The sequence below is a fragment of the Passer montanus genome, unplaced genomic scaffold (assembly GCF_014805655.1).
Source record: "Passer montanus isolate IOZ18808 unplaced genomic scaffold, ASM1480565v1 scaffold63, whole genome shotgun sequence".
Lineage (NCBI taxonomy): Eukaryota > Metazoa > Chordata > Aves > Passeriformes > Passeridae > Passer > Passer montanus.
Window position 1 is genome coordinate 162282 of NW_024371371.1, and position 26295 is coordinate 188576.

Below are 26295 nucleotides of genomic sequence, written 5' to 3' on the forward strand. Positions count from 1 at the left end.
AACCCAAGAGGTATTTTGAGTCTGAGGTATCCCTGCAGTTCCTTGACCTGCAGACTGATGTAAAGAGATTCCTGACTCAGTTGGAACTGGAGATATTTTCCTAGGCTGCGTGAAGAGTTCAGGGTTTTCCAGCTCCAAGACCAGGCAGGGGCTGAGCTCCACAGTGGAGACCTACCTCCAGTCAGGAACACGGGGATGACCCAAAATTGATTTCTTAATTTCTGTTTCTCACTGTACCTGAGAGTCCTGGTCCAGAAGGGCCCCTGCTCCTCAGCATTTCACACCAGGCCACGACAGGAACATCCCAGGGAACCCAAACTCAACTGCACAAGTCAGAGCTCTGCCTTGCCACCCCTGTACCAGGACACTGACAGCTCAGAACAGAGAGCCCCATTTCCTCTGCTCTTCCATTGGGAAGGATGGAAAATCCTAGCCCTGCCTCTTTATTAGTTTTCATTCAGGTATTTTTCCTTTCAAGGTCCTGTAAGTTTGTCCCACTTCAAGATTTTCTATCCTCTACAACAGCCTGAAGCTTTCTTGGGCAGTGTTGTCATCAACAGCTCCTTATCCTTCTAGCCCAGTATCCTCAAGGAAAAACTCAGCAGCTCCACAAATAACACAGGGACAGACTTCCATTGGAACTAAACCAACAAATAAACCCCAACTCCAAAAAACCAAGAGCTGAAGAAAGCTACTGAAAACAGTTTGTTTTATTTCCAGGATCAAATATTACAATAGGACATTTACATATATTTATAAAAAATGCAGCAGTTGTGTATATAGATCAGAGGTTTCCTTGAGTTTGGTCCCTCCCAGCACAGTGAGCTGAAAACTTCCAAATTATTCCTCTCCCTCCTCCCATGTGAAGTTGCAATTATTGGATAAACTGACCATTGTGAAAAGCTGTCCCTTAGAAACCGGATGTTCCCCAGTTCCAGGAAACAGCCTCATTTTTTAAAAAATCATCTGTCCTAGAGTCTGGTGTCTCTGAGTTGAGTTTTACCCAGATGTTCTTCATATAAATCTGGTCTATAAAAATAGCACCTCATCCCTGCTCCAAGCAGTTTCAGTTCCACACCTTCCATCTGGGCACCATTTCACAAGCAGTTGCAAAGTGACTTTTCTCTCTCTGCAGACACTCCCAGTGATCTGTCAAATCCCCAGTTTCTGTCCTCCCTCCCTCCCTCCCAAGGTGCCCCTGGAACACAGTGGATAACCCGAGGCACTGCTGTCAGGGGCAGCAGTCTCTGACTGAAGCCCTGTGGGTGTAAATAGATATGGCTCTGTTTGTTGGGACTGCACAGACACCAAGCATCCCAAGGACAGGAGACAGGAGAAAAGTCAGCACAGAAAGGGCATCCATTAACCTCAGCAGCTCCAAATCCACACAGGCCTGTGGGTGCTTCCAACAATGCAGCCAGAGCAGGGCTCAGCATCAGTCTGTGCTGCCTTTGAAAAAGGACCTGTTCCACTTAGAGAAAATCACTTGTGAAAATAAATAAATAGGGTGAGGGAGAGCAGAGGCTGGATTTGAGCCTGTGGGAACAGCCAGATGAGGCACAGCCATCTTAAGGGCAGCAGCTTTGCCCTTCACCCACCTAAAGCATATCCCTGCCACCCCTTCTCCTCTTGGACCAGACCTGAAGGACCAGACTGCCTGTTTTATCAACTTCACTAAACAGGGATTAAACCAGAAGAAAATAGTGACATTTAGAACAAACTAGAAAGGAATAAAAATGAAGTGATGAGGCCCTGAAATGATACAGATCTTCCCGTTCACACAGACATTCCTACACAGGTCCCTATGTTCATATTTCGTTTTGATGTGGTTTACCAAAAAACTACCATGTTTCAAGCATCTCTGCAGTGTTTGCTACCTGACAAACAGCCCAAATGCTGCCCTGCCCCAAAAGAAAGCTGGTTTTAATTTAGCCCTTGTTGCTCGAGTGCCAGTGAAGAAGCTCGGTGCTGTGGCAGGAACAGGAATTTGAGACCCTTCAGCAGAGAGGCTGAGTTACTAAAACCTGCACCAAACCCAGTTTTTCTGCAGAGGTACAAACCTCAGCACCAGTGCCAGGGCAAGCTGAGTAGAAACCAGCTCTGAAGGACGTGGACCCTGTGAAACACAAGCTGGACAAAGGAGGGGTGTCACTTCCCCTAACAGTGAGGAGAAGGTCAGGGAGCTCTGGGAAGAGCTGATGGAAAATTCCTCTTTAGATCTACTTAGGAATAATGGTACCTCTGGATGCCTTTTACAGACAACTGTATTTACAAGGCCACCTGCAGATCCTGACAATCCTTTAAGATCAGTGGTGTTAACTGAACTGATTTAGCAGGAAAAGCAACGCACTGTAGTCCATGAATGTCAGAAATCATCAAAGTCACAGACCTTGGTTCAAAGCCTAAAAAAATAACACAAGTATGGCCAGAAAGGTTTGGCCCAGCCTCTACCTGCCCTTTTTAGGTCAGTGGGTCAGTCAGCTTGACTTAAGATCATGCAGCACCAGAAAGATCCAAAATCCTTCTGTATTCCTCTGAAGTGGGAAGTGAATGTGTCAGCTGCACCTGGCAGGGAAAGGCAGAGCTTGTTTCCCCTTCTGTTCCAGGATCCTGGCTGTGACCAAATGGGAGGTGCTCCACATCCCAAAACAGAGCTGGGTTAGATGAAGAGCACAGCAAAGGGAACATCTCAAGGAGCTCCAGCTCCAAACACAACAGCCCTGACAGTTCTCCACTCAGAAAAACCTGCACTGCCTACATGCACTGCTGCTCCCCTGCTGCCTACCAGCCCTTGCAGCAAATCCTGACCCAGGGACACCCACAGGAAGCCACAAACCACAGCTTTTGAAGGATTGGTTTCCTCTGTCCTTCACAGCTCAACGTCGTATTTCCCAACCAAACTTAACACATTTTTTCCAGCAAAGGCAATTTGAGCTTCAGATTTCACATCTAGAAGTGACTCTTTAAAGGCTCTTTAAACATTGCCCAACCCATCACCTTCACTGCCACGAGCTGTCCTGGCCCAGGCAGGACTTGATTTGTGTTTTCAACCACATTCCTCAGGCCAGCAAAACACATTCCTCCAAAGGCATGAAGAGCTGAAGAGGTTGTATCCTGGCTGGTGCAGTTTTTCATCAGCTTTCAGCCCCCACAGCACAGCTGATGTGTGACACTGGGTTTGTTTGGATTGGGAAGGAGAGAGAGAAAGGAATGAACAAAGAGAAGAGCCACATGCAGGGATAGGTATTCCTTAAAAACTTTTTTTCTCTGTTTCTTGCTTTCAAAGCAAAGCAAAAGAAAGGTGAGAGAAAAAACTACACTGTGAAACAGATATAAAAACTCCAACCGTTTCCTGGAACAGAACAAACTCCTAGAAACCACGAGAAAATGCCATTTTCAGTGTCAATGTTCAACTTCCCTGTCTTCTTTCCCCTGTCTGGGCAATTCCTGGTCTCATCTCAGAGTTCAGCCCAGCCCCACACACAGGAGCAGGCCCAGGAGGGGCAGGGGAGGGAAGGTGCCAATAAATCACACCTGGCACTGGTTATTCCAGACAGCTGGAGCTGCTTCAGAAGCTGCAGGGCTACATGGAAATGGGGGTTAGGGACCTGGATATCCAGGAACTAAAGGATGCTTCACTTTAGAGGTGCCACTGCTGCTCCACAGGCCAAACACGAGCTCCCCCCTCACCTCCCCATGCTGGGAGCAGCCTCCACACCTGGGGTCTTTACAAACCAAAGATGACATCTGGTGTCACACCAACCACTGGTCAGGAAACTGAGATGAGATTCTGCTTTCCTGACACTACATCCTGCAGCAGAAAGGGAAATCAACTTCTACAATTGCATGATTACATGTCAAACCTCAATGAGGAGCAGGAGACAGCTGTGAGCTGAAGTTTTCATGGGGAATGCCAGACATTTTCTGTGATTTCTTGCATTTAAAGGTTTCAAAGTACAGATGCTAGTATGAAATCAAAGGCAAAATATCTTGAAAAACTGGAATATGTAAATTTCTGACTACTAAAGTCTTTAACAGAGACAATCATCTGAGAGAGGCAGAAAAAGTCAGCAGTTATGCCAGGTCCCATGTGCCTTCCTCCTCAGTGATTGAAGACCACGTTAAACTGAGTTTTTAGCTGTAAATACACAAATCCACCACACTGTGCTGAGGGCTGTGCCAGTTAACTCGTGTCCCACTGGAACATCTCCTGAAACACCAACTGGCCAAGAGCTCCATGTCTAGAGAAGACCCTGGAGGAAATCCAGGGCACTGACTTGTGGTGCCAGCTTCCAGAGCTGAAAGGAAAGCCTGCACCAAGGAGCAGCCTTCCATGCAGCCCTCCAAATTTAGAGGTAAGTGACAGTGGATGAACACAGAAATAGAACAAAAACCTTCCCAGGGAATTCAAGCCACCAGGCTGGGAAGTGTTTCATGAAGCAAGAACTGATGTTCAATGCTGTCAGTGCTGTAAAACCCCTGTAAAGCCACTCACTCCTAGAAAAAAAAGAAAAAAGCCAACTGACTGTCAGGTCTCTGTGGCAGGTGTGTTCAGAGAATCCAAAACTTTTACAGTACCCTTGTTATTTGCAAAATCCTGAGAGCAAGTAAGGAGACACTTTGAGGATGCTGGGAAGAGAAGATGGATAATCCACCCACCCCCTCCAAGGAGCTGGCTCTGCTCCAGCCCTGGACACACAGCTCTCCCTCTGGGCCAAGCAGTCAGTCCCATATGGAGCACAGCTGGATTTCTGGGGGGTTAGCTGGTTTTTTTACTATGTCCACTGGCAATTTAAAGCAGGAGGAAAACATGCAGGCAATCTAGAGGCCTTTGAATTAGGTGGAGCAGAGCATTTTAGCATGGCTCAACCCAACTCCTTTCCAAAACCAGAGTGTTGGATAAGAGAAGGCTGGAAGGTTAATGGAGACCTTTTGTGTAGGGAATCCAAACAAAGGAAAGACTGTCCTGAAGGTGATGCCCTCTCCTTACAGAGAGATGCCTCCATGCCTCACCACACACTCTTCTCAAAAATAAATTAAACAAAACAGATTTAAGAATAGCAGCGAGAAGGGTTTTGTGTATTATGGCCACTCCAAGCTCCAGCATGCTGGATACACAGATCACTGTTTTACTTTATTCCAGGAAAGCAGAGGAAAGATGTTCTTCCCAATGCTCTCTGCAGCTGAGGAAGAAAATAAAACTCTGAGCACTCTCATTTGGTCACTAGAGAGGGAGAAGGGAGGGAGAGAGAGGAGGAGGGAGAAGGAAGGGCCAGCCAGCTGCCTGGTTCCAGCACTGCAATCCCACGACCCTTAACTGCATATTGAACGACTCCTGTCCCAGGCAAAGAGGAGAGGGAGGAAGGCTGGGAGAACTCAGGCCACAGTGCTAATTCCTTTCCTGCACAAAGACAGTCTCTTGAGGACACAGGCCTGCCTCCTGTAACGTGATCTCATAGTCCAGGTGGGAGAGTTTCCTGCGAGGGAAGTTGGTGAGCAGTTCGAAGCGCTCGTTGGGGTATCCTTTGGACTGCACGTGCTTCACAAGGGCCTGGGGAGAAAGGAAGGCAAGCCAGTGTCACAGAGGTCACAATGGGAACAAAATTTCCTTTAAAAAGTATTGCCTTTTTTTTTTTTAATTTTCTAGAGTGGAAGAAAGGGCATCATGGCAATATTGGGAGCATAAGCACCTCCTGGAAACAACGTGTGTAAGAAAGCCACTGCTTCATCAGTAACAACACAATGATCAAAAATAAAACATTTTTAAAACCACTGTTGGGGAGTGCCATCAGTTAAAACTCCTGAAGTGCAACTGTCTCCTTAAGCAATTTCTTTTTGCTGGTTCTGGTCAGCTTTAAAATGGAAGCAGCTAAAGGCTGAAAAAAATCAGTATGGAAATGATGCTCACAAAGAAACACCTGAGACTGAACCTGGATCTGACTGAAAGGCTCCAGAAGATCACATGAGATGAGCACAAATGCTGCTTGCTCAGCTCTGCAACCAGAAGATGTCTTTACCCACAAACCTTGACTCAGCTAAATTTCTCTGCTGACTGTAGAGCAGAAGGAAAATCATATGCTGAGATAAATTTCCTTTGACTTCCAGTCAATCAAAGGAGCCAAAGCAAAAGTCAGGATTTATTTCAATATTCCACTTTTGTACTGCCTAAATGAATCGCTTAAGTATTCAAAAGTGTTATATGTCTAATAATATATGCAAATTTACTTAACAAGCTGCATTCAAAAGGCAGTCAAGCTTTTTTTTCCTTTTATTTTCAAGCAAAAGAGTCAAGGATGAGAACAAGGGCTGAGGATACTGTACATTCCTAGAGCTGCTGGCTAGGCAATAGCCCCATTTTCTGTAAGGGACAGACACTTTTCTCCCAAACCTACACAAAATCCTTCTGATGAGCTGTGCTTCTGCCTTCCCTATGACTCCAGCTGTAGATTGACTACATTTAATGAGCTTAACTGGCCACTGTCTCCTGAAAACTCATGGCAAGCAGGAGCACAGTAACCTCTTTACACTCTGCTCCCAGGTAAGCACCTGGAGAATTTTGATGGAAATGCCATTCACATGGACTTCTCCAAGGTAAGGAGCCTAAAGCACAGCTGAGACACACCTGAAGCACAGTATTTGACCAAAATTCTACCTGCCATGCAAAACCACCACATTCTGTAATGCATTTGTTTTGGGAGAACTTCCTCCAAAGTCTGCTCCAACAAGGGAGAGTGGAAGTATGATGGGAGAGATGGAGAATGAGGAGTTTTGCCTTTGATTTTACCATGGGAACCAACAAAGAAACAAAGCCCCAGAAATGAGAAAGCTGAGAGCATTTAATGGTAATTAACAATAATGCAAAAGCCATTTAGAGTCATTTCATAATAGAAATGATCAGTGTGGGGATTGAGGAAGACACTGGAGTGTACACAAAACCCAAGCTGCAGTGGAGACACACAGAGCCAGCAGTCACCAGAGAGGAATGACATGGAACACAGTGCAAGCACTCCCTGGATACACCTCTCCCACTAGATCTGAAATTCTCCAGTTTCATCCTTCCAAGGATTCCCATCAAGTCCACTCACCAGAAGTTTAGCTTGTTCAGGCAGTGAAACTTGTTCCCTCTTTCCATCTGGATACCTCAGCATCAGCTGTGCCTTTGGTCCTACAGAAATGAATTTATCACAAGTTAACACCAGGGCAGCTGAGCTGAGCTCCTGGGTAGATTTTAGGTGGGACAGCACAGCAGGGTGAGGGACTGGAGACAAACACAAGGCTCCAGCCTGTGGAGATAAATTTCTACCACAATGCTCAAGATAAACACACCAGGCTCTTCCAAAGCAGCAGTGACTGACCCCAGCAGAGTGCCCAGAGCACCTGAGTTACACCTGAGTGGATTTTACTCCTGGGCAGGACACGAGTTAGGGAACCCAGAGGGCTCTGCAGGCTGGGGCACTGCTGCTCTTGAATCACTCACATGTCTGCTGGCAAGGAGGCAGGAAATCAGAGGGGAGTTTTAAAGGAAGGGATGAAAGCAGGCTTGGCAGCCTATGAACAGTTTCAGGCAAAAAAGCCAGAAGAAAAGCAATAAAAAAGGGGCACTTACCATTCACATCCAGGCCCCGGAAGGTACTTTCAGGCTTGTCAGGTGACTCCTCCAGTGCCCCTGCATCGATGCAGGGCAGCACTCTGTGGTTTGATGCTGTCCCAGGCTCAGTCCTTGCAGAGGGCTCAGGCTGAGGCCTCCGGCTCTCCTCTTTTTTATGCCCCAAGTCCTTGTGTGGAGACTTCCTCAGCTTGGCTGGAATCTCTGTCTCCTCCTCCTCCTCAGATCCACAAACAGAAATGAACTCCTCGCTTCCAGAAAACAGCTCTGACTCCGACTCCTCATCTGACCTGCTCTCCTGCTTGGCCTGGGAGGAATCAAAGTGGGTCTCCTGCAGCGAGGCTCTGATGGCAGCTTCCAGCTGGCTGTCCTCACTGGCATCGATGAGGCTCTCCTGTGGGACGCAGACAACACACACATCACAACTGCCTGCAGAGATTACTGAAAACCAAAAAGACTGATATCTTCCAGAAGGGAAGCCACTCAGCCTGTCAGGAATGCACAGCAGGGAAAGCCAGGCATGCTGTAATTAATGGTTTCTCCTTGGAGCTCTGCGTGGAGTAATCAATATTCCTTTCACACTCTGACTGCTAAATCCAAACCAAGTGCCAAAAGCACAAACAGTGACTCTGGGAGAAGGCATTCCCTGGCATGCTGTGTTACTGCACACCTCTGCACAACTCCTTGAGTCTGTCTGGGACACCAGGAGAGCTGGAGCAGCCCAGGCCAGTGTTCCTGCAGGCTGAGGAGCCCCACACTTACTGAGCGGGAGCACTTCTGGGGAGGGCTGCTGGAGTGGCCGTCCAGCTGGCCGTGCTCGCTCAGGAACCCGGTCACTTGGTCCAGGAAGGAAGTCACATCTAACTGGTGCCACTCCACGAGCTTCTGGCCTAGGGAACAAAAGGTGGCATCAAACAAAATTTCAGCAAAACGCTGCAGTTTAGTGGTCAAACACACCAACTCACTGCTGCAAGAGTCCCTGTTTGAGGAACTGCAGCTTCCCACAGGCTACCACCTGATAATTATGGAGCTTCCTCCTTCCACTGCCCTGAAAAGGGACAGACATGGATACAGACACAGTTTATTTCCATTCTTTTCTTTTAACCTATGGCAACGTGAGCACAGAATGGTGAATTTGACCTCAAAACACAACCACTGAGTTTATGAAGAAGCATTTCTCCATTCTTGTGAAAATGATTCTAACCCTTGGCAAACAGCATTTGTTCCCAGAAGGAAAGTGCAAGAGGAATATTCTAACTTCAGTTGCAATATTAAAAATTGTATGTATTTTTGGGTGGTTTAAGACAACTACACAGAGGTCTCATCTCTATCACTTCAGTCCTTAGAAACAGGAGACCAGACCAACATTGCATAACCAGGCAGCTGCATTCTATGATGATAAAAGAAGCTGCTGGATACAAAAAAAAAAAAAAAGGCAACAACTTTGAAAGAGCTGGAGGAAGAGGGAGAGGTTTGACTGTTCAGGTAAAAAACAAACAAAATGAAACAAAAATTTGAAGCTAAAATGGTATTTCAAAATTAAGAAGCAATTTAAAGTCATTGCTGAGCCTCACAAAGCTCTGTGGGAGGAGCAGAAAGCAGATTCACGTAGCAATTACAAATATTGTAGTTAATCATCACACGATTTCAAGAAGCTTTTGAAAGACTTCAAAAAAAGAATTCAGAGTTTTTCCACCAGATGGAACTATTTTCACTTTCTAAGCAAAATATTCGCCAAGCTTCAAATACACAAAATTTCTGCAAGTTTTGGGTGTTTAATTCCCTTAGTTCCTCTGGGAATATGCTGAGTCAGTCCTGAAGAGATTCTTCAGCCAAGTGTAACACAATCTGAAGTGGAATTCCAGCCTATAACTGTCAGTGCTTCCCATGGGATAACTCCAGGCAAAGCAGCTGCCACTTGTCTTACCTGTCCTGGGATCCAGGATGGAGACATAAGGGAAGTCTGCTAACTTATAAAACTGTATGTACCGCTGGCCTTCCTCACTGTCGTGGTACACCTACAAAATTGGGCAAAATTAGTGGCTGGAGAGGGGACACAAACAATCTGTACCTTGAAAATGCACAGTTTTTCTCTCTTCTACAGTAGAAACTGCAAATGGTACACACAGTTGTCATGGAGAGCTGGAATTAAGCCTGTAGCTCTCCATTTATTAGAAACTACATGGTAACACCTTGATTGCACAAGTGAAAGGCAGTTTATGCCTTCAAATGCATATCCAGGAATTCCATCTCCATCCATAAACTACATACACTCCACAAAACACACCTTTTCTGCAGGATCACCTGGAGAATTCCATCTTTTCCAAATAAATCCATTTTTTCCCACCGTCCCATCTATCAAGGCACCACGTTAGCCACACATCCATCCCCAGGCACTTTCTGACCTGCCAAAAAATGAAGTGGTCCCTGATGATGTTCTTCACAGCCTCGTTGCTCCACACGTCACGGTTGAGGCACTGGCAGGCAAAATCTTGCACGTTCTGAATGTTTATCATGAGCCACTTGTTCTGCATCTGACCACACTCCTTGGCCTGGAAGCAGAAGGAAAAGCTTGGTTAGACCAGGCTGAAGGGCCAGACAGCACCAATGCCAGCAATGATCAGAGATGGCTTCTACCACTGGCAGACCTTCCACCAAACCCCTTCACAGTGAGGAGGATGGACAGAGCTAGTGAAAAGGCACCCACAAAACAGAAGGCAGGGCTGGAGGATCTGCTTTAAATGAGCCTGGTTGGATTACAGAATCACATCGATGAACAGAGCTGCTGGATTTCAACAAGCCAAGCACAGGGTGGGAAAAGCAACTCAGAGGGGGGACACACACGGTGATGCTGAATAAAGTATTTATTCAGGGAGAAGTGTAGTCAGTCCCACTGATCTGACAACAAAGACCTGCTCAGTCTGAAGATAAACCCATGGACCATCTAGTTAGGTAGGCTGCATAATTGACAGAGGACTTGCATTGATTGAACAGGACCCCTTCTCTGCGTGTTTTCTTTTTCTCTCCAAGTTTTGAGTTACTCTGTGACTGTCCAACTGCCCAATTAGGCATCCTTTTTTGATGCTGCTTATCCAGACTGCAAGTGGGGAGGGAGACAGGAAGGCGCAGGAAGAAATCTTACTGGTTTGAGTCACAAAGCTGGCACTGTCTGATTGCTTGGTTGCAAGTTAATGGTAGGAGTTTGATCAAGAATGTAATTCTGATCGCTGAACTGTCATACCTGTTGAAAAAAAGAGGGCTAGATCAACAGCAGGAATGCTCTTACCACCTGGAAAGACTGGAACTAGCATAGGAACTCTCTTTGCTTTACAAAAAAAAAATTACTTTAAAAGTTATGCTCACCATCCTGCTGGTAATCAAAGGAATTCAAAGGTATTTATTTTTAATTTAAAAAAAAAATAGGGGAATCAGGATGCTATGCAAGATTTTGCTGTTTGGGCATTACTTTGTTCCCCAAACCAAAGTTTTTACTTTTGAAATGAATTTTAGCCAGCGCAGTTTGGAACAGTCTGCCTGTCCACTGTGTGACAGACAGACATGTGAACCCCACACACTCAGCTTCACCAAGGCAAGAATCTCAGCCTACAAAGTCACTCTGTGTGGCCAAGTGCCCTGCAGAGGCAGCTTTTGTATTACTTAAAGGAAAAAAAATGAAGGTAGAAGCATGGAATAGTCTATTCCCACAAGGGGCCTCACACTAACTACTTACCACTAAATTTACACTGCCAGCATCCAGGTCACCAGGTGAGAAAAGAGGGGAAGGGGACACCTAAGTAACTGGCAAGAGTCTTAAATATAATTGTCATGCTTTCATCTAAAGGACTTGTTTTAAGCTAACTGCATCTTGAGAATTAGTTCTAAGAAACCAGTATGAGGTGAGGCCTAGAGGCACTGCCCAAGTTGAAAGGAAATAAAAATCCTTGTTATTTAAGTCAATTGGAATCCCTTAGTCCTGTGTTCTCAGGTAGTCTGTTAAAAGAACACTCCCAAAAATACATAATTACAAAGCAGGAAAGTGCATCTCATTCTTCTACCCTCACTCTGTGTATCTTTTAATATTAATGAAAACCTCTGGCTCTATCTCTGCTCTGTCCAGCTGAGGGCCTTGGAAGGATGCAAGCAGGAAATTCCACAAAGAAAATCTGCAAAACTAAGTTTCCACCTGCAGAACAGGCAGAGCTTTTGAAACTACTTTTAACTTCTTTCTAAAAGCAAGCTTTGGATTTCAAATTTAAAAGGACACAGTTAAACTGCTGCTCTCTCACACACACAGCTCTTACACAGCTCAAGGGCTTCTTCTGAGGGGGTGGAAGGACAACAGAGTGAGGAGAACAAACACTCTGGATTTGGAGATTATATTACATTAGGGTCATTTTGGTATGTGACAAGGCAACAAGGGAAGGCTCCAGAGCTGGCCTGTGTATCCCAAAAGCTGGGATCTGATGGATTTAGATCCTCTGTTTCCAACACCAAAGGTATAAAGGCCAGTGCAGGCACTCACAGAGCCCACATACAGGCAGTACAGGACAGCCACTCTTTGAGAGCAGAGCCAGTGGAGCCAGATGCAAAAACCAACCCAAACCAATCCAATCTCTCCTAAGTGTGCCTTTACCCTTTCTGCCCAACATCCTTACAACTTAGGGCAGCAAACCAGCAACCTGGTGAGACAATCTGTGAGAACTGGTTTATGCTCAGTGCTGGATCTCCCTGTGTAACTCTGGCTCCTGCACTACTAAAAATAAGTTTTCCTCTCATTTGACTTCTCTGAACATGTATGGTTTAGAAATGTTGGGGTGGTTCCTGCTGGCTCAGTTTTGTTGAAATGCAATCCTTTCAAGGCAGCAGAGAGAAGAAGGAAGTGGAGCCAGCACCTTGTGATTCTCTGGACATTTGTGTGACTCAGTGGGGAAGATAACAGCTGACAGAGAGTCAGAGCAGGACATTATCAAACAAGAAATCTCCTCTTTGGGTCATACTTCTCCTTCCTACCTGGGGCAGGGCACAGATCCTTTCAGCACCCAGCCACTGCTGAGCTGTACCTGCAGCTGTGCTGACCAAACCAGGCCAGGAGCACCTTATGTACAGGTAATTAATTCACTTGAATACAGTGACCAGGCCAGCTTCCACATGATTGCTGCTTTTCAAGTAGAAACAAAAAAACCCTCAGTCTCAGCTGTAAAGCAGGGAGCAGCTAAAAAAGGTTATTGTTAAATGGGAAAAGGAAATCATATAGACAGACTTGAAACTCTGCAATGTGACATTCAGTCACCTCACTGAAACCCTGCTGAGTGTTAAGCACAGAACTGCACACACCAGAACCATCCTTGCCCACAAGAAGTGCATGCTAAGTCAATTTGGTGTGTCCCCCTCAAATTCAGTCATCCCTCACATCACAGGCATACAGAGAGAACACCTGCAATTCTTGAAAGCAGCCTGAGATGAGAACAAAACCACACTCTTCTCTAACAGACATGTTTGATGTGCAATTTACTTATTTCACTAACAGAGTCCACATTAATGGGAGAACTCTAGTTTAGTCAGTCATACACTGAACTTTACAAGTACAGTGATCATAAGCTGTTCTGCATGTGGAGCACAATGCTTTTTCATATATAGCAGGTAAAAAAAAACCCAAACAATGTCATTCAACACTCAAAAATTTTCTGCCATGGACTTAACCTCACCTATTCCTAAAGGTAGTATTACTAAGTTTAAATGAAACAGCAACTTTTGGGGCCTTACTGGTAACAAAGCTCCCTTGTAACTCAAGAAAAGAGAGGTTTCTTGGGGAAAACTAAAGATAATTACATGTACTTACTATCAAAAAACCAACCTTAAAGTACCCAAAGAGCAGCAACAGATGATGAGCAACAAAGATACACAAGACCAGATGTCACCACTCCTGCCAACAAAGCCCTAAATTCTAAATGCCTAAATGGTTCTCTGATAAATGTGCAGGGCTCAACCCCAGCAGTGTTCCTGCACACCCCTCCAGAGGCTGGAACACACCACACACCAACCTTGGAAAGAAAACCCCACTTACATCAAACCTTAACTACAAGAGCATCACAATGGCAGGATTTAGTCTTTGATACTCTGGAATGTGATGAGCATCTCTGCTTTATCATATGGTTTATATCAATTTATCTCAGCATACAAAGAAGGGAGAAGCCAACAGCAGCTTGCTAGAGATGAATTTTGGGAGACTGTGGTCACTGAGGCCCTACACCATCCCAGGCTGAAGCAGGAGAGCAGTTTGCAGTCAGAAAAGGTAAAATGCAAAGGGAAATGGTCAACACAGTGTGAAGGTGTGAAGAGTTATATTGCAATGAAGTTGAGGAGCATCAGTGTGAAATGAAGGGTATCCCACAGCACAAGGAACTGTACAAGAACACAGCAAGGTGAGTGCCAACACCAGGAAGTGTGCAGGTCTTTAGAGTGCAGGTACTGCACAGAACAGGGCAATGTGAGCATACACAAACCCCTTCCCCAACCCCAGCCCTCCCACTTTTTTTAATTACCTTTCAGGACTGAGTAAGAATGCAGAAACTTTAGGACAAACAAATCCATCAATCAGTTATTTCACTCTCTGACACTACTTCTGACTGTGACAGATGCCACAATCAACACTGCTGAACTCTTCATATGTTTCCAGCAAGAGTCAAGGTGAGACAAGCACCCATCTCAAACCCCACAGCAGAGCTCAGAGGGCACTTGCTGACTGCTCCTGCAGCAGCACTGGCTGCTGCCATGTGAATTCCCCTTACTTGTGCCTTTAACCACATATATGGTGGTTTCACAACAGCTCTGGACCCCAGGCTCAGCAAGCACCATCAGCTGCAAGACCTGAAACACATCTTTTAAAGTAAACCCTGCTTCAGGCTGCTCCCCTGCTCCCACTGCACCAAATTCCTTCCCAAGGTGGACACTGCTGCTCTCTGCCAGCATCCTCTCACAGCTGGAATTCTGTTAGGGAGATTGGGGAGGGCACCCTCAGGACACAGGAATTAGTGACAAGGCAACTGCTCCCTGGTGATTTGGGAAGCATAAAAAGAGAGATGAGGGTAATGGGATAAGAGCTGGAGACTCCATAAAGGCACACAGTGTTTCACCAAAAGCTCTCTAGCAGTGCTCTAGCACTTGTGCACAGCAGTCAAGGCACATGTGAAAACAAGGTAAATAACATTTTTGTTCAGTCAGTCACTTGTGCAGACTTGTGCAGTTGGTTCTCCAACTGTAGTGCGCCATTTAATCATTACTTTGCATTCTCATGCAGTAAAAATAATAATTTCCATCATCAATCTCATCTATTCAGAAGTGACCAGGAGAAAGCTTAGCAGTAACTGGAATTTCTGAAAAATATCTGGAAATTATGGACTCAAAATTTAAAAATATATACCAATCTGCATGTTCTCTAATCATTACTTAAGTCATGGATCCACATCATAACAAGTTAGGGATAGATCCACACATGCCTACATAGTCAGGGAAAGTGACACCTGAGATTGTTTAAAGCTGACAGCTTCCTGTATTTCTGGGACAGTTTCCCTAGAACCACCAGAAGTAAAAGACAACCACTGTGATTTTATAGAACATCTCCACTGAGGATGAAGCTGTGGCTTGATGGCAAAGACACATTCAAATACTTCTACTCACTCAGGTATCAGAAGCCACTCAGCCATGTTAACTCCACCTGAGCTTCTCAGCAGGGCTGTGCTGCAAACCACACTGTCCCTTGCAAGGTCCTCCCTCACCTATCTATCCAAAACAATCTTACTCCAGCTTTTTCTGTATCCTCTGTGGAGACAGTTCAAGGGATGCAATTTTCCCATTGTGACCAGCCTCCCTTGCTCACTGAAGCCTTCCACCACATGTGATTTGCCACACTGATACTGAAACACAAAACAACGTGGTCTGCATGGTGAGAAGTTGTACTGGATGATCCTTATGGGTCCATTCCAGGTGACACCATCATCAGTGAAGTCCTTCAACACATCACCAACATTCCCGTACGCAGTCCATCAAACATTTATCACTGCCCAGCCTTTTGCAACCTCCTGACTGTCCAGCCATGGATCCACGCTGCCACCCTCCCCTGTGCTCCCAGAGGTGAGCTCTCACCGTTTCAAAGCTGCCTTTGTGCATCAGGTCAATGGGAGGTCTGAAGAGATCTGCCAGCGTCGTCAGCTTCTTGTCCACGGCCCCTCCGTTGCGGAGCTCCTGCTCCTGCCGGACTGCACGGCCCCAGGAGGAGAGGGACAGAGTTACACTACACACACTCACAAGGGCCACCCATCACTGGCCAAGTGCTCAAACACAGAGCTGCTGGGGTGAAATTCCCTCCAGCTCCTAGGAGGTTTGGGGAGAACAGGGCTAGGGTAGCTAGTGAGTGCAAATCCTGGGATATCTCCTACAGAGTCCCAGGGTTAGACCCCGCTGAATAAGATCAGCTGGTGTGTAAGGGCTGAACCTCCCTGCCTCAGCTTTCTTATGTGCTTTCACTTTTAAACAACATCTTAATACACCTGAGGGGTCACACACCAATATTTGAAAACAAAGGAGTCAAAAAAAAGATGTAACTTGTCCCCAGGGATGCTTTTAAATGGGAAACTGAGCTGGATTATAGCAATATAACTTTTAAAAGGAATATTTCTATTGTATTGTTTCCATTAGTTGGCTGTGAGACAATCCCACAGAAAAGAAACAAACAGATTTAGTCTGCATGGAGAAATCTCTTTGGATGTTTCTTTTAAAGAGTATCGATTCCATCTGAAATAATACAGAACACATTTCCCACTCAGACAGGACCATGGACAACAAAGGTGAATCACAGCAGATACATGATGTATTTGATGGAACCAGGTCAGCTGAAATGGGCAATAACCATGCCATGGCCAAAAATTTTCCACTGTGGAAGGGCCAAAGCATAAAAACCATGCTTCAGCAGACACACAGGGAACAAAGCATCCCTGTGGAGCAGCCCTAGGAGCCAGGAGATAACCTGGAATTTCACAGCCAGGGCTGCTTTTCCAGAGACAGCCAGACAGTGATGTCCACCTGTCAAGTTCTGCCAAAAAGCATGATAAAGTTTCACCATAAACCCTCACAGTGTATCTCTCACATGCTGGGCATCTCTAAATGTCTTAAGAGTGGAATCACAGGGTGGTTTGGTTTGGAAGAGACCCTAAAGATCAGCCAGTTGCACCCCCTCCTGCTATAGGCTGGAACACTCTCTGCTAGTCCAGGCTGCAAGATGGTGACAAAAAATTTAAGGGTATTGATTAAGGGTATGGTGCATTTTCACTGACAAAGCTGCCAGTGATCTCAATACTTGTTGTGCTCATCATTACTGGAAAAGGGGAGAGAAAGTAACTAACAACACCTGTTTTCAGCTTGGCAGCCAACCCCTGACTGCGTGGAACATGGTCCATGGACCCCAGTAACCAGTGACAGGATGAGGAAACAGCTTCAGGTTGCGCCAGGGGAGGCTGAGATTGGATATTAGTGACAATTTCTTCATGGAAAGGGTTGTCCAGCCCTGGCAGGGATTTAACAGACATGTGGATGTGGCACCTGGGGACATGGGGCAGTGGTGGCCTTGGCAGTGCTGGGAAAACAGTGGGACTCAGTCTGAGAAGACTTTCCCAACTTTCCTGATTCTGTGGTTACACCTCAGGAACGCTCCAGCAACATCAGCATGACAGCCATAACCCAGATGTGAAACACCTGGTGCTGTGCTGTCACAGAATCACATTCTGTGACACTTCCTGGCTGAAATAACAGCCAGTGCTTTGGCAGCTGGAGATTCTGGTCATGAACTGGCAAGGGCAAACAGCAATTAAAGCCACAAGAACCTCGTGCTCAAGGAGGAAGCCTCAGGGCTACTCCAATGTAATTCAAGTGCCAGAATGTCCACTGCCTAGCCAAGAAATATCCAGTGGATTAATTTAATTTCCACTTGGCTGTTAGGATTCTTCCCCCTTTTCAGTTCCCTCTAGAAGAAAAAGGGATTTTGAGAATTAGCAACACCGAAGCAGACAGAATACACTGTGCTCCTGGGTGAAATAACAGCCAGTGCTTTGGCAGCTGGAGATTCTGGTCATGAACTGGCAAGGGCAAACAGCAATTAAAGCCACAAGAACCTCGTGCTCAAGGAGGAAGCCTCAGGGCTACTCCAATGTAATTCAAGTGCCAGAATGTCCACTGCCTAGCCAAGAAATATCCAGTGGATTAATTTAATTTCCACTTGGCTGTTAGGATTCTTCCCCCTTTTCAGTTCCCTCTAGAAGAAAAAGGGATTTTGAGAATTAGCAACACCGAAGCAGACAGAATACACTGTGCTAATCATAATGATGATTCTATACTTCTAATAATGTATCCTGGTACACAATTGGCAATTTAAAAATGCTTCAACAACTGAAAGCTGTCCTAGCCTACAACAGGAATTATTTCTCCATCTTATTTGCATTAAAAGTAATAAAATAAAATATCAGGCTTACTGATCTGTAGACACTTACTGGTTTCTGTCTGAAAATCCCGAAAGCCATCGAATATTGAGCGAGCAGGTCTGCGTCTTTTAGGAGCTTTAAAAAAATTAAACAATTATTTCAAAAGTATATTACCAAAATAATGCATACTAGAACTTTCCATCACATGTGTAGGAAAACAGAATAGGAATCCCAAGCAGGGACTGTGTGGGAGTAGAGGTCATTGGGAAGGGCTGGAGATGGATGGAAATAGGCAGAAGGTAATTTGTAAATTCCATTTCCTAACACATCTTTCCTCCAGCAAACCTTTATCCAGAAATAAAACATGTATCAACAATACAGAGAGGCTTAAAGCCCCTTCTGATGGGCTTGCCAAGACCCTTCAGCATGGAATGGCAGTGCTGTCACAGCATCACCTTGTCACAATTCCAGTCAAAATTTTACCCGAGGCCTTCAAGGGAATGAAAAACTTCAAAAGGCTAAATTCCATTACATTTTTTTTTTTAAATTAAGAAGCACATTTGTTTTTTCTAAACTCTTGTCCTGATCCTGTCCCAACTTCTTGGCTGGACTGAACAGCCACACTCTTCCAGTAGACCCAGCATTGCTGTTTGCAAGGAAACCATGAGAAATTATTATCTGCAGCTGCACAGAGAGCCCAGCAAGGTATCAGAAACAGCACCCTCAAGTCCCACTGAAGTCCTAAGGTACAGCACAAGCACTGCACTTGGAAGGAAAACACAACTGCCTGCCAAGATTATTCCAGCTACTTATCTCCTTTCCCATCAACTGAAAGACAGAACTTTCAAAGCCCAATTGCTACAAGACATAATAAATGACAAACAAATTAAAGTAAGATAAATACAACCTACATCCAATGGAAATGTGATGATACAGCCAATCACGGAAAAAGAAACAAATCTGAACAAGGAATATGCTGGGGAATAACACCTCTCAACTCCAGGGAGTAAGGTCTCCTTCACCCTGAGTGCTTAGGCACAAGCCAACCTGAGAACAGCTTAAACTCAGCTGGAAGAGCAACTGAAGGACCACTTCAGCAAAAGCAGCTTGTCCCTGCCAGGCAGCACAGGTGAAGAGGCTCTCAGCAATGCAGGAGGATCCTCTGTACTGCATGATGGGATCCACGTATCCAGCAGGGCACAAATACACAGGGTCACTTCTTCAGCTGGAAAAAACCTGAGCTTACAAACAGAAACTGCCACCTCCCCTGCTGTAAGCCTAGAGCTGAGACTAATTATCTCCTCAGGTTCAGCTACTCTGTCAGGCTGCTCTGTGCCAGAAACACAAGTGGCACTGCTGGATCAGACAGTGCCAGGAGGGAATCACTGACACAGGTCAGTGCACAGGCAGTGGCAGTGTGACTGAGATCAGTGTGGAACAGGTAGGTGTAAGAACATCAAGTGTTAGGATCAGCACATCTGAATCCTAATAACCCACAGGAGTGAACAGATCTTTGTCAAAAACGCTGTTGGGCCACAGGAAAAAGTGCAGGGAGCTCCTCTATCAGTCAGGCACAGCAGGGCATCTTCCTCTGGATGCACACTTCCTGCTGCAGAACTGCCCTCCTCTGCTACTAAACTCCCCTCTTCCAAAATCCAGGTAGGATGGGAAGTGCATGGATTAGATAAACACAGTGTGTCCTTGTTTTCATGTCACTGCATCTCATGGCTGAGACCTTCAGAGTCCAGTTTCACTGCTGCTGACAGCATGGCCTTTCAGCAGCAAGGGGAATGTCATGAATATATCAATAAAGCTCACAGAGGTGCAAAACACTTCAATGAAAGCAGATACTTTGTATGTCATTCTCTTTTTGCCCAAATGCAAATTAAGTGTGTATTTCAAACTGCTGGCACTTTATGCATCTCACATTGGTACGCAGAAGCTAAGTTAGTCCATTTCAGTGATTCATAGTCTATCTAAGGAATAAACATTTTCTGATGGGACTGAAGCATATTAAAGGAGTCAAAATTTTCCAGCTCCCAAAACAGACAGGAAAAAAACTGCTAAAAAGCACTAAAACTAGAAAAGCTAATATTGCTACCAGTGCAAGTCCAGCAAAAAGGGAAGTGGTGTGCATCTGTACTGCCTGGCACTGTGTGCTCCCTCTGTACCTCCCTCAGCTTGGACATCCTGGCTAAACACCTTTCTGATACTGAAAAACAGACAAGAAAAAATCAGTTCCAGGGTACACCTGAAGCTTAGCCTCCTTCTCCTTTCTAACACAGGAGCTAAATGACAGGAAAGAGCATTTCCCATGGTGTGGGACCACTGCAGTGACAAGCACTTGCACAGCCTTCCTTGGTGAAAAGGGCAAAGCTCTCAATCCATCTGACATGGCAAAGACCAGCCCAGAAATGACCTGGCCCACGTGAGAAGGACAGGGACAAGAAAAGTAGCTGCACAGCACAGCTTAAAGAGCAAATTAAATTCCTGCATGAGAAATGGAGAAGGGTATGAGCAATCCCAGAGTTCAGCCCTTATTTCTGATCTGTCATCAGGCATTTGTCCCCTTCATTTTCAAGAGGACAAGCCAAGAATCCATCTTCCATCCCAGCACCTCAAACATTTCCACAGCAGTACCCCACAGTTCTGGGCCCCCAGATGTATACTTAATTAAGTTAATTGGCTGCCACCTCACAACATCTCATGAAACAAAATTTGTGTAGCAAATTAGCACCCCTGGGAATACAGCATCCCTTGTGTGTGAGGTTTTCAGTACTAATGGTGTTATTTCTTCATATTCAACACGTTTTGATTTTCTTTTGTCACTTAGGTCACCTCAAGGTAAAGAAAACAGAAACAAAATAAGAACACAAGCCTACCTCCAAACAAGGGCTCAGGCTCTACTAAGATTTCCTGCTTTTGAGGAATTGGAGCTCGTACTTCATCCCTATCAAAGGAGAAGAAACAAAAGAAAAATCAGAGATATAATATTCCAAATATTGTACAAACCACATCTCATTATGCTCCAAGGCTCCTGCAGCTTGAACCAGTTAAAGATGCTGCTGCACCACTGCACAGAATGAGGAGTTTTGGGATTAAGTGGGACTCAAGGGAGCATCTGTCCCCACTCAGGGCACTGCTGCTGGACCTGGTACCCTGTGCACTGAGAGCTGGCATGGATGACCTTTGATAAAACATTATACAAACCCCTGAGTGACTTGATTCCAGGCTCTGTCAATCTATATTTAAACATTTTTTGCTCTTGAATAACTTTCTTAGAACTTGGATGTTTTTAAAACCTTACCAAAAGATGTTAAATAATCCACTTTCCTTGCTGCTACACAGGAAAAAATATCTTCCTGATTATCAGCTTTTGTCTGTCAGAAGACTTTTTGCTTCCACCTGAAAGTCACACTCTTTTCCAGAAGGAGGAAAACCAGGTGAAGATGGGCATTTTCCCCCATTTCTGAAGCAGCTCTTGGTTTACATAACTGAGCTCCCTCACAGCCAACAGCTCAGTCAGTTACACTTGCAGACACTTACAGGTAATCCAAAACTACAATTAGGAGAAGAGAGGAAATCACAAAGAAATCACAAGCATCTCTGTGACAACAGTGTGGCCACCTGGCCCATGGATCTTTGTGCAGAAGGATTCATCCATTGCTACATCCTGTCCATGAACTCCCTCTTCCTCCAGACTTCCAAGGTGTGAAGAGTGCACTTTGCAGCTCTTGACCATAAAGGTTTCAAAAGGGAACTCAGGATGTCAGCAGGATGCACTGACCTTGCTCTTACCCTCCACATCTTTGATTGCTCTGTGCAGCTAGTTACTCTCCATTTGCACATTTACTGTTCTCTTGTCCTAGGAGGAACACTGAGCTGATCAGCACCTGGAAGGTGTTGAGTATAAAAAAGAAAGTATTCCAAGAAAAATCTGGAGTCACTGATGTGCCACAAGTTGTCCAGAAATAAGAACACTAACCTATATACCTATTTTAATGGTTCAAGTGGGAAGGCACCTCACATCAGCTATAAAGGTTAGCATTAAAAGGATCATTTAAATTTAAATTTACACATGTGCTTCAGAAATATGATGGGCGAGGATTTTCCTCTGTAAGTCAGCTGTATTTTTCCTTGAGTGGAAGATTTTCATAAGGACAAAAGCCTGGCTTACATTTAACTTACCATATTTAATGAATGTGATTTATACCACTCAAGATATTCCCTTTATCTAAAGCAGTCACGTTAATAGGCAGCACTGAGACTCTCTGCTGTGCTTAAGGGGAAATTCTCTTCCCTTTGCAGGCATCTGATGTGTCAGAGGCTGATAAAGGTGCTGAAGTTGCTGATTCCTCTGCAAACTGGTGAACAGGCCTGGCCTTTCCAGTGCCAAACTGGTTAAACCACCACTATAAAACCCTCACAAGTCAGACTCTTCTCCCAGGTAAGGAGAAACAGGATGAGATAAAATGGCCTCAAGTTGTGCCAGGGGAGGTTTGTGTAGATATTATGGCAAATTTCTTCACAGAAATGGTTGTAAAGCTCCAGCACAGGCTGCCCAGGGCAGTGGTGGAGCCACAACCCCTGAAGGAGTTCAATAAACATGTGGATGTGGCACTTGGGGACATGGATTAGTGGTGAATGTGGTGGTGGTGCTGGATTGATGGCTGGACTTGGTGATCTTAGAGGTCTTTTCCAACCTTAAATTCTATGAATTTATGAAATGGGAGCAAGGTGGCTTCATTTATAAGAACCAAACCAAGAGAACTCTCTAACTGCCAAATCAGTATAAAGCAAGATTGCTGAAGCATTTAAAAATAAAACTCTCTTATTACCGGATCCCAACTTTAACAACTTGGGCTTTGTTTGTACAAAACAGCAGGTGACAGCTCCAGGAAACTTCTCAAGTGCAAGAGACCCACAAACCAGAACACTGGAGCAATCAATTGACAAGACCAAAGCATGGTGAGAAGCGGCAGCTGCCTGGCTGGCTGTGCCTTCACAGAAATGGTTGTAAAGCTCCAGCACAGGCTGCCCAGGGCAGTGGTGGAGTCACAACCCCTGGAGTTCAATAAACATACAGATGTGGCAAGTGGGGACATAGGTTAGTGGTGAACGTGGTGGTGGTGCTGGGTTGATGGCTGGACTTGGTGATCTTAGAGGTCTTTTCCAACCTTAAATTCTATGAATTTATGAAATGGGAGCAAGGTGGCTTCATTTACAAAAACCAAACCAAGAGAACTCTCTAACTGCCAAATCAGTATAAAGCAAGATTGCTGAAGCATTTAAAAATAGAACTCTCTTATTACCAGATCCCAACTTTAACAACTTGGGCTTTGTTTGTACAAAACAGCAGGTGACAGCTCCAGGAAACTTCTCAAGTGCAAGAGACCCACAAACCAGAACACTGGAGCAATCAATTGACAAGACCAAAGCATGGTGAGAAGCGGCAGCTGCCTGGCTGGCTGTGCCTGGCACAGTGCCATCTCAGGGGCAGCAGGGCCAGGCTGGCACAGCCGTGCCCGGTACGTACTCGGGGTGCGGGCGGGCGGCAGACACCGCGGCCGAGCTGGTGCTGGGCTCCTCTGCTATCCCTCCTCCGTCCAGGAACATGGTGACAGCCATCTCCAGGTTGTTGTTGCATGCTTCAAGCATGTGCTTCCCCACGCTTTCGCTGGCACCTGGAATGGCAAAGGGAAATCTCAGCGTTTTGACTGGAAGCGCCCGGAACAGCTTATTTTTCTCTCAAAGCATTAATAATTAGGAGGAACAGTTCATCAGCTGCCATTTATCCCTGAAGCACAACTCTGAAAGGAGACAAACGTACACAGCTCAGGGGGAAGGGAATGCTTGCAGTCAGGACTGCCAGGCTTCTTCCTGTCAGCAACTGAAAACCCAGAGGAAGCCATCTGAGGGGTTTCAGCATGATCTGGATTTCCTTCCAGAGGTCAGACATTTTCCTGGTACATGGACCTGTTGGAATGAGCCCAGAGGAGACCACCAAGGTGCTGTGAGGGCTGGAGCCAGGCTGGGAGAGTTGGGGGTGTTCACCTGGAGAAGGGAAGGCTCCAGGGAGACTTTAGAGCCTCTTCCAAGTGTCTAAAGGGGTTCCAGGAGAGCTGGGGAGGGACGTGGGACAAGGGATGGAGGGACAGGCAAGGGGGAATGGTGCACACGGATAGAGGGCAGGGTTAGATGGGAAACTGGGGAGAAATCCTTCCCTGTGCGGGTGGGCAGGCCCTGGCACAGGCTGCCCAGAGAAGCTGTGGCTGCCCCATCCCTGGAAGTGTCCAGGGACAGACTTGGAGCACCCTGGGACATTGGAAGGTGTCCCTGACCATCACAGCAGGTAGAACAAGACAAGTTTTAAAGTCCCTTCCAAGCCAAACCATTCCACAATTCTACGGATTTTCCAACACAAGCAGGCATACACAAAGAAAAATGAAAACCTGACTTAACATTTGAACAGGAAGAATATTAAATCAGCTGCTAAAATTTTTTATCCACTTGTAACAGACATTTAGAAAGGAAAGAAAAGACACTCTGATTTACTGATTCTGCTGAAAGGCAAAATCAAACCAGCAGAAGCTCAGTTTATGTAAGAAGGGGAAAAAAAAAAGCAGCCAAGAGGGAGAAAGTAATACTCTTCTACAGAGTTCTTTGTATAATGACTAACATTTATTCAAATCACAGAGTCATGGAACAGTTTGGGTTGGAAGGGAGCTTAAAGCTCATCCAGTTCTACACCCTGCCATGGGCAGGGACACCTTCCACAACCTCAGGATGCTTCAGGCCCTGTCCAGACTGCCTTTGAACATCTAAAGTGCAACTAATCCCAGTTTTGATGCTGCTGCTCAAGATGAAGCAACAGTTCCTAACATCACCTGTAAGTTTTTCCTCAGAGGATCAGCCTCTATGTCCCAACCTCTCCTCAAAAACCATCCCATCAGCAGAAGCTCCCTCAGGAGAAGAAGCTCTCCTGCAAACCAACTCTTTACAGCACCTTCTCCATAGATGGTGGACTGCCAAAGAGCTGATTTTCCTTTAGAAAGGCTGGTAGAGAGGAAGAGTGGTAAAATGCAGCTGAACCAGTCTGGGAGCAGCTTTGGGATCTGTAGGAATTCTTCACAGCAAGTCACCAAAATGACAACAACACTCTGCCCAAAACCAGGCTCACAGACAACATCAGTCTGGGCAAAACACATTCAGATATTTCTCAGGTTTTCTGGGAAAGACTCAAGAAGCTCAGCTTTGAACACAGAATACACTTTGAAACTGTGGAGATCCATCAGTTCTAAACAACCTGCACATCAAACCACGGGGAAAGTCAAACTGACTGAGGGAACTGGTTTCCCAAAACACCCAACCTGCCACAACAAGCACGCTGGGATGACAGGCAGCTGTATTTTTAACACCTTAACTGAGCTGAAGAAAGTGCACAATAAAAACTAGTGACATCCCAAAACAGCAACGAGAAGTTCAGGTTCTTCACTCAAACTATTTTTTGGGCATTTTCAGCACTTTTAAATGTTAACTGTAGCAATGAAACCACACCTGTGAGCCTGGAACACAAACACACCACTGCACACCTCCCTGCAGAGTCATGCAAAGCCATTCATTTGCAAGAGCTGGAAGAAAAATGATAATTCAACCCTCTGCTAGTATTTAAAGAGACACTGATACAGCAAATGCCTTCACTGATTCCTCATCATTCGAAGGGCCAGCTTATCAAAGCTTTCAGTCCTCGTGCTGCAAAACAGAAAATTCTAAAGATTTGTCAAGTTTCAAAGCAAATTTCACAGCTATCCCATCATTTCCTTGGGGAAGACTGATGCCTAGAGAGGCTACCTAGAACAGAGGCTAGACAGAGTTAAAGAAATAAAGTAGGGATTTATTAAAAGGCCTTCAAAGGACACACCTTGGGCAGTACAAGAGCCTGGCTGTGGCTACACCCAAGATGGATGAAGGCCACGAGTTTTCACTTGTTTTTAAGTTTTGGTCCATTTCCATATTGGGGTTAATTGTCCAATTCCAGCTCCAGGTTATGCAGTCCCACCCTCTCAGTCTGCTCTCAATTCCCTTCTGTTTATACATTTTGGGCTTGAAGCTGCAATGGTGACCTTGGTTCTGGGGCTGGAAAAGGATTGTTTTGTCTGACTAAACTGTGAAGAGAACTTGCTAACACTTTACGTGAAATTCACACTAATGCAGAACAGA

The 26295-nt window shown here is 45.4% G+C and overlaps 1 protein-coding gene across 1 annotated transcript; it reads right to left on the reverse strand.

Moving 5' to 3' along the window:
• Positions 1–692: 692 nt before the first annotated feature.
• UBXN7 (UBX domain protein 7) lies at positions 693–23763 on the reverse strand. The gene is made up of 10 exons (XM_039727969.1): positions 23612–23763; positions 20958–21025; positions 18145–18210; positions 15749–15861; positions 10012–10158; positions 9534–9624; positions 8369–8496; positions 7607–8000; positions 7086–7165; positions 693–5551 (listed from the first exon to the last, which is right to left on the reverse strand). The coding sequence occupies exons 1-10, from the start codon at positions 23731–23733 to the stop codon at positions 5390–5392; spliced, it is 1371 nt and encodes a 456-aa protein (XP_039583903.1). The 5' UTR covers positions 23734–23763; the 3' UTR covers positions 693–5389.
• Between the last annotated feature and the right edge of the window lie 2532 nt (positions 23764–26295).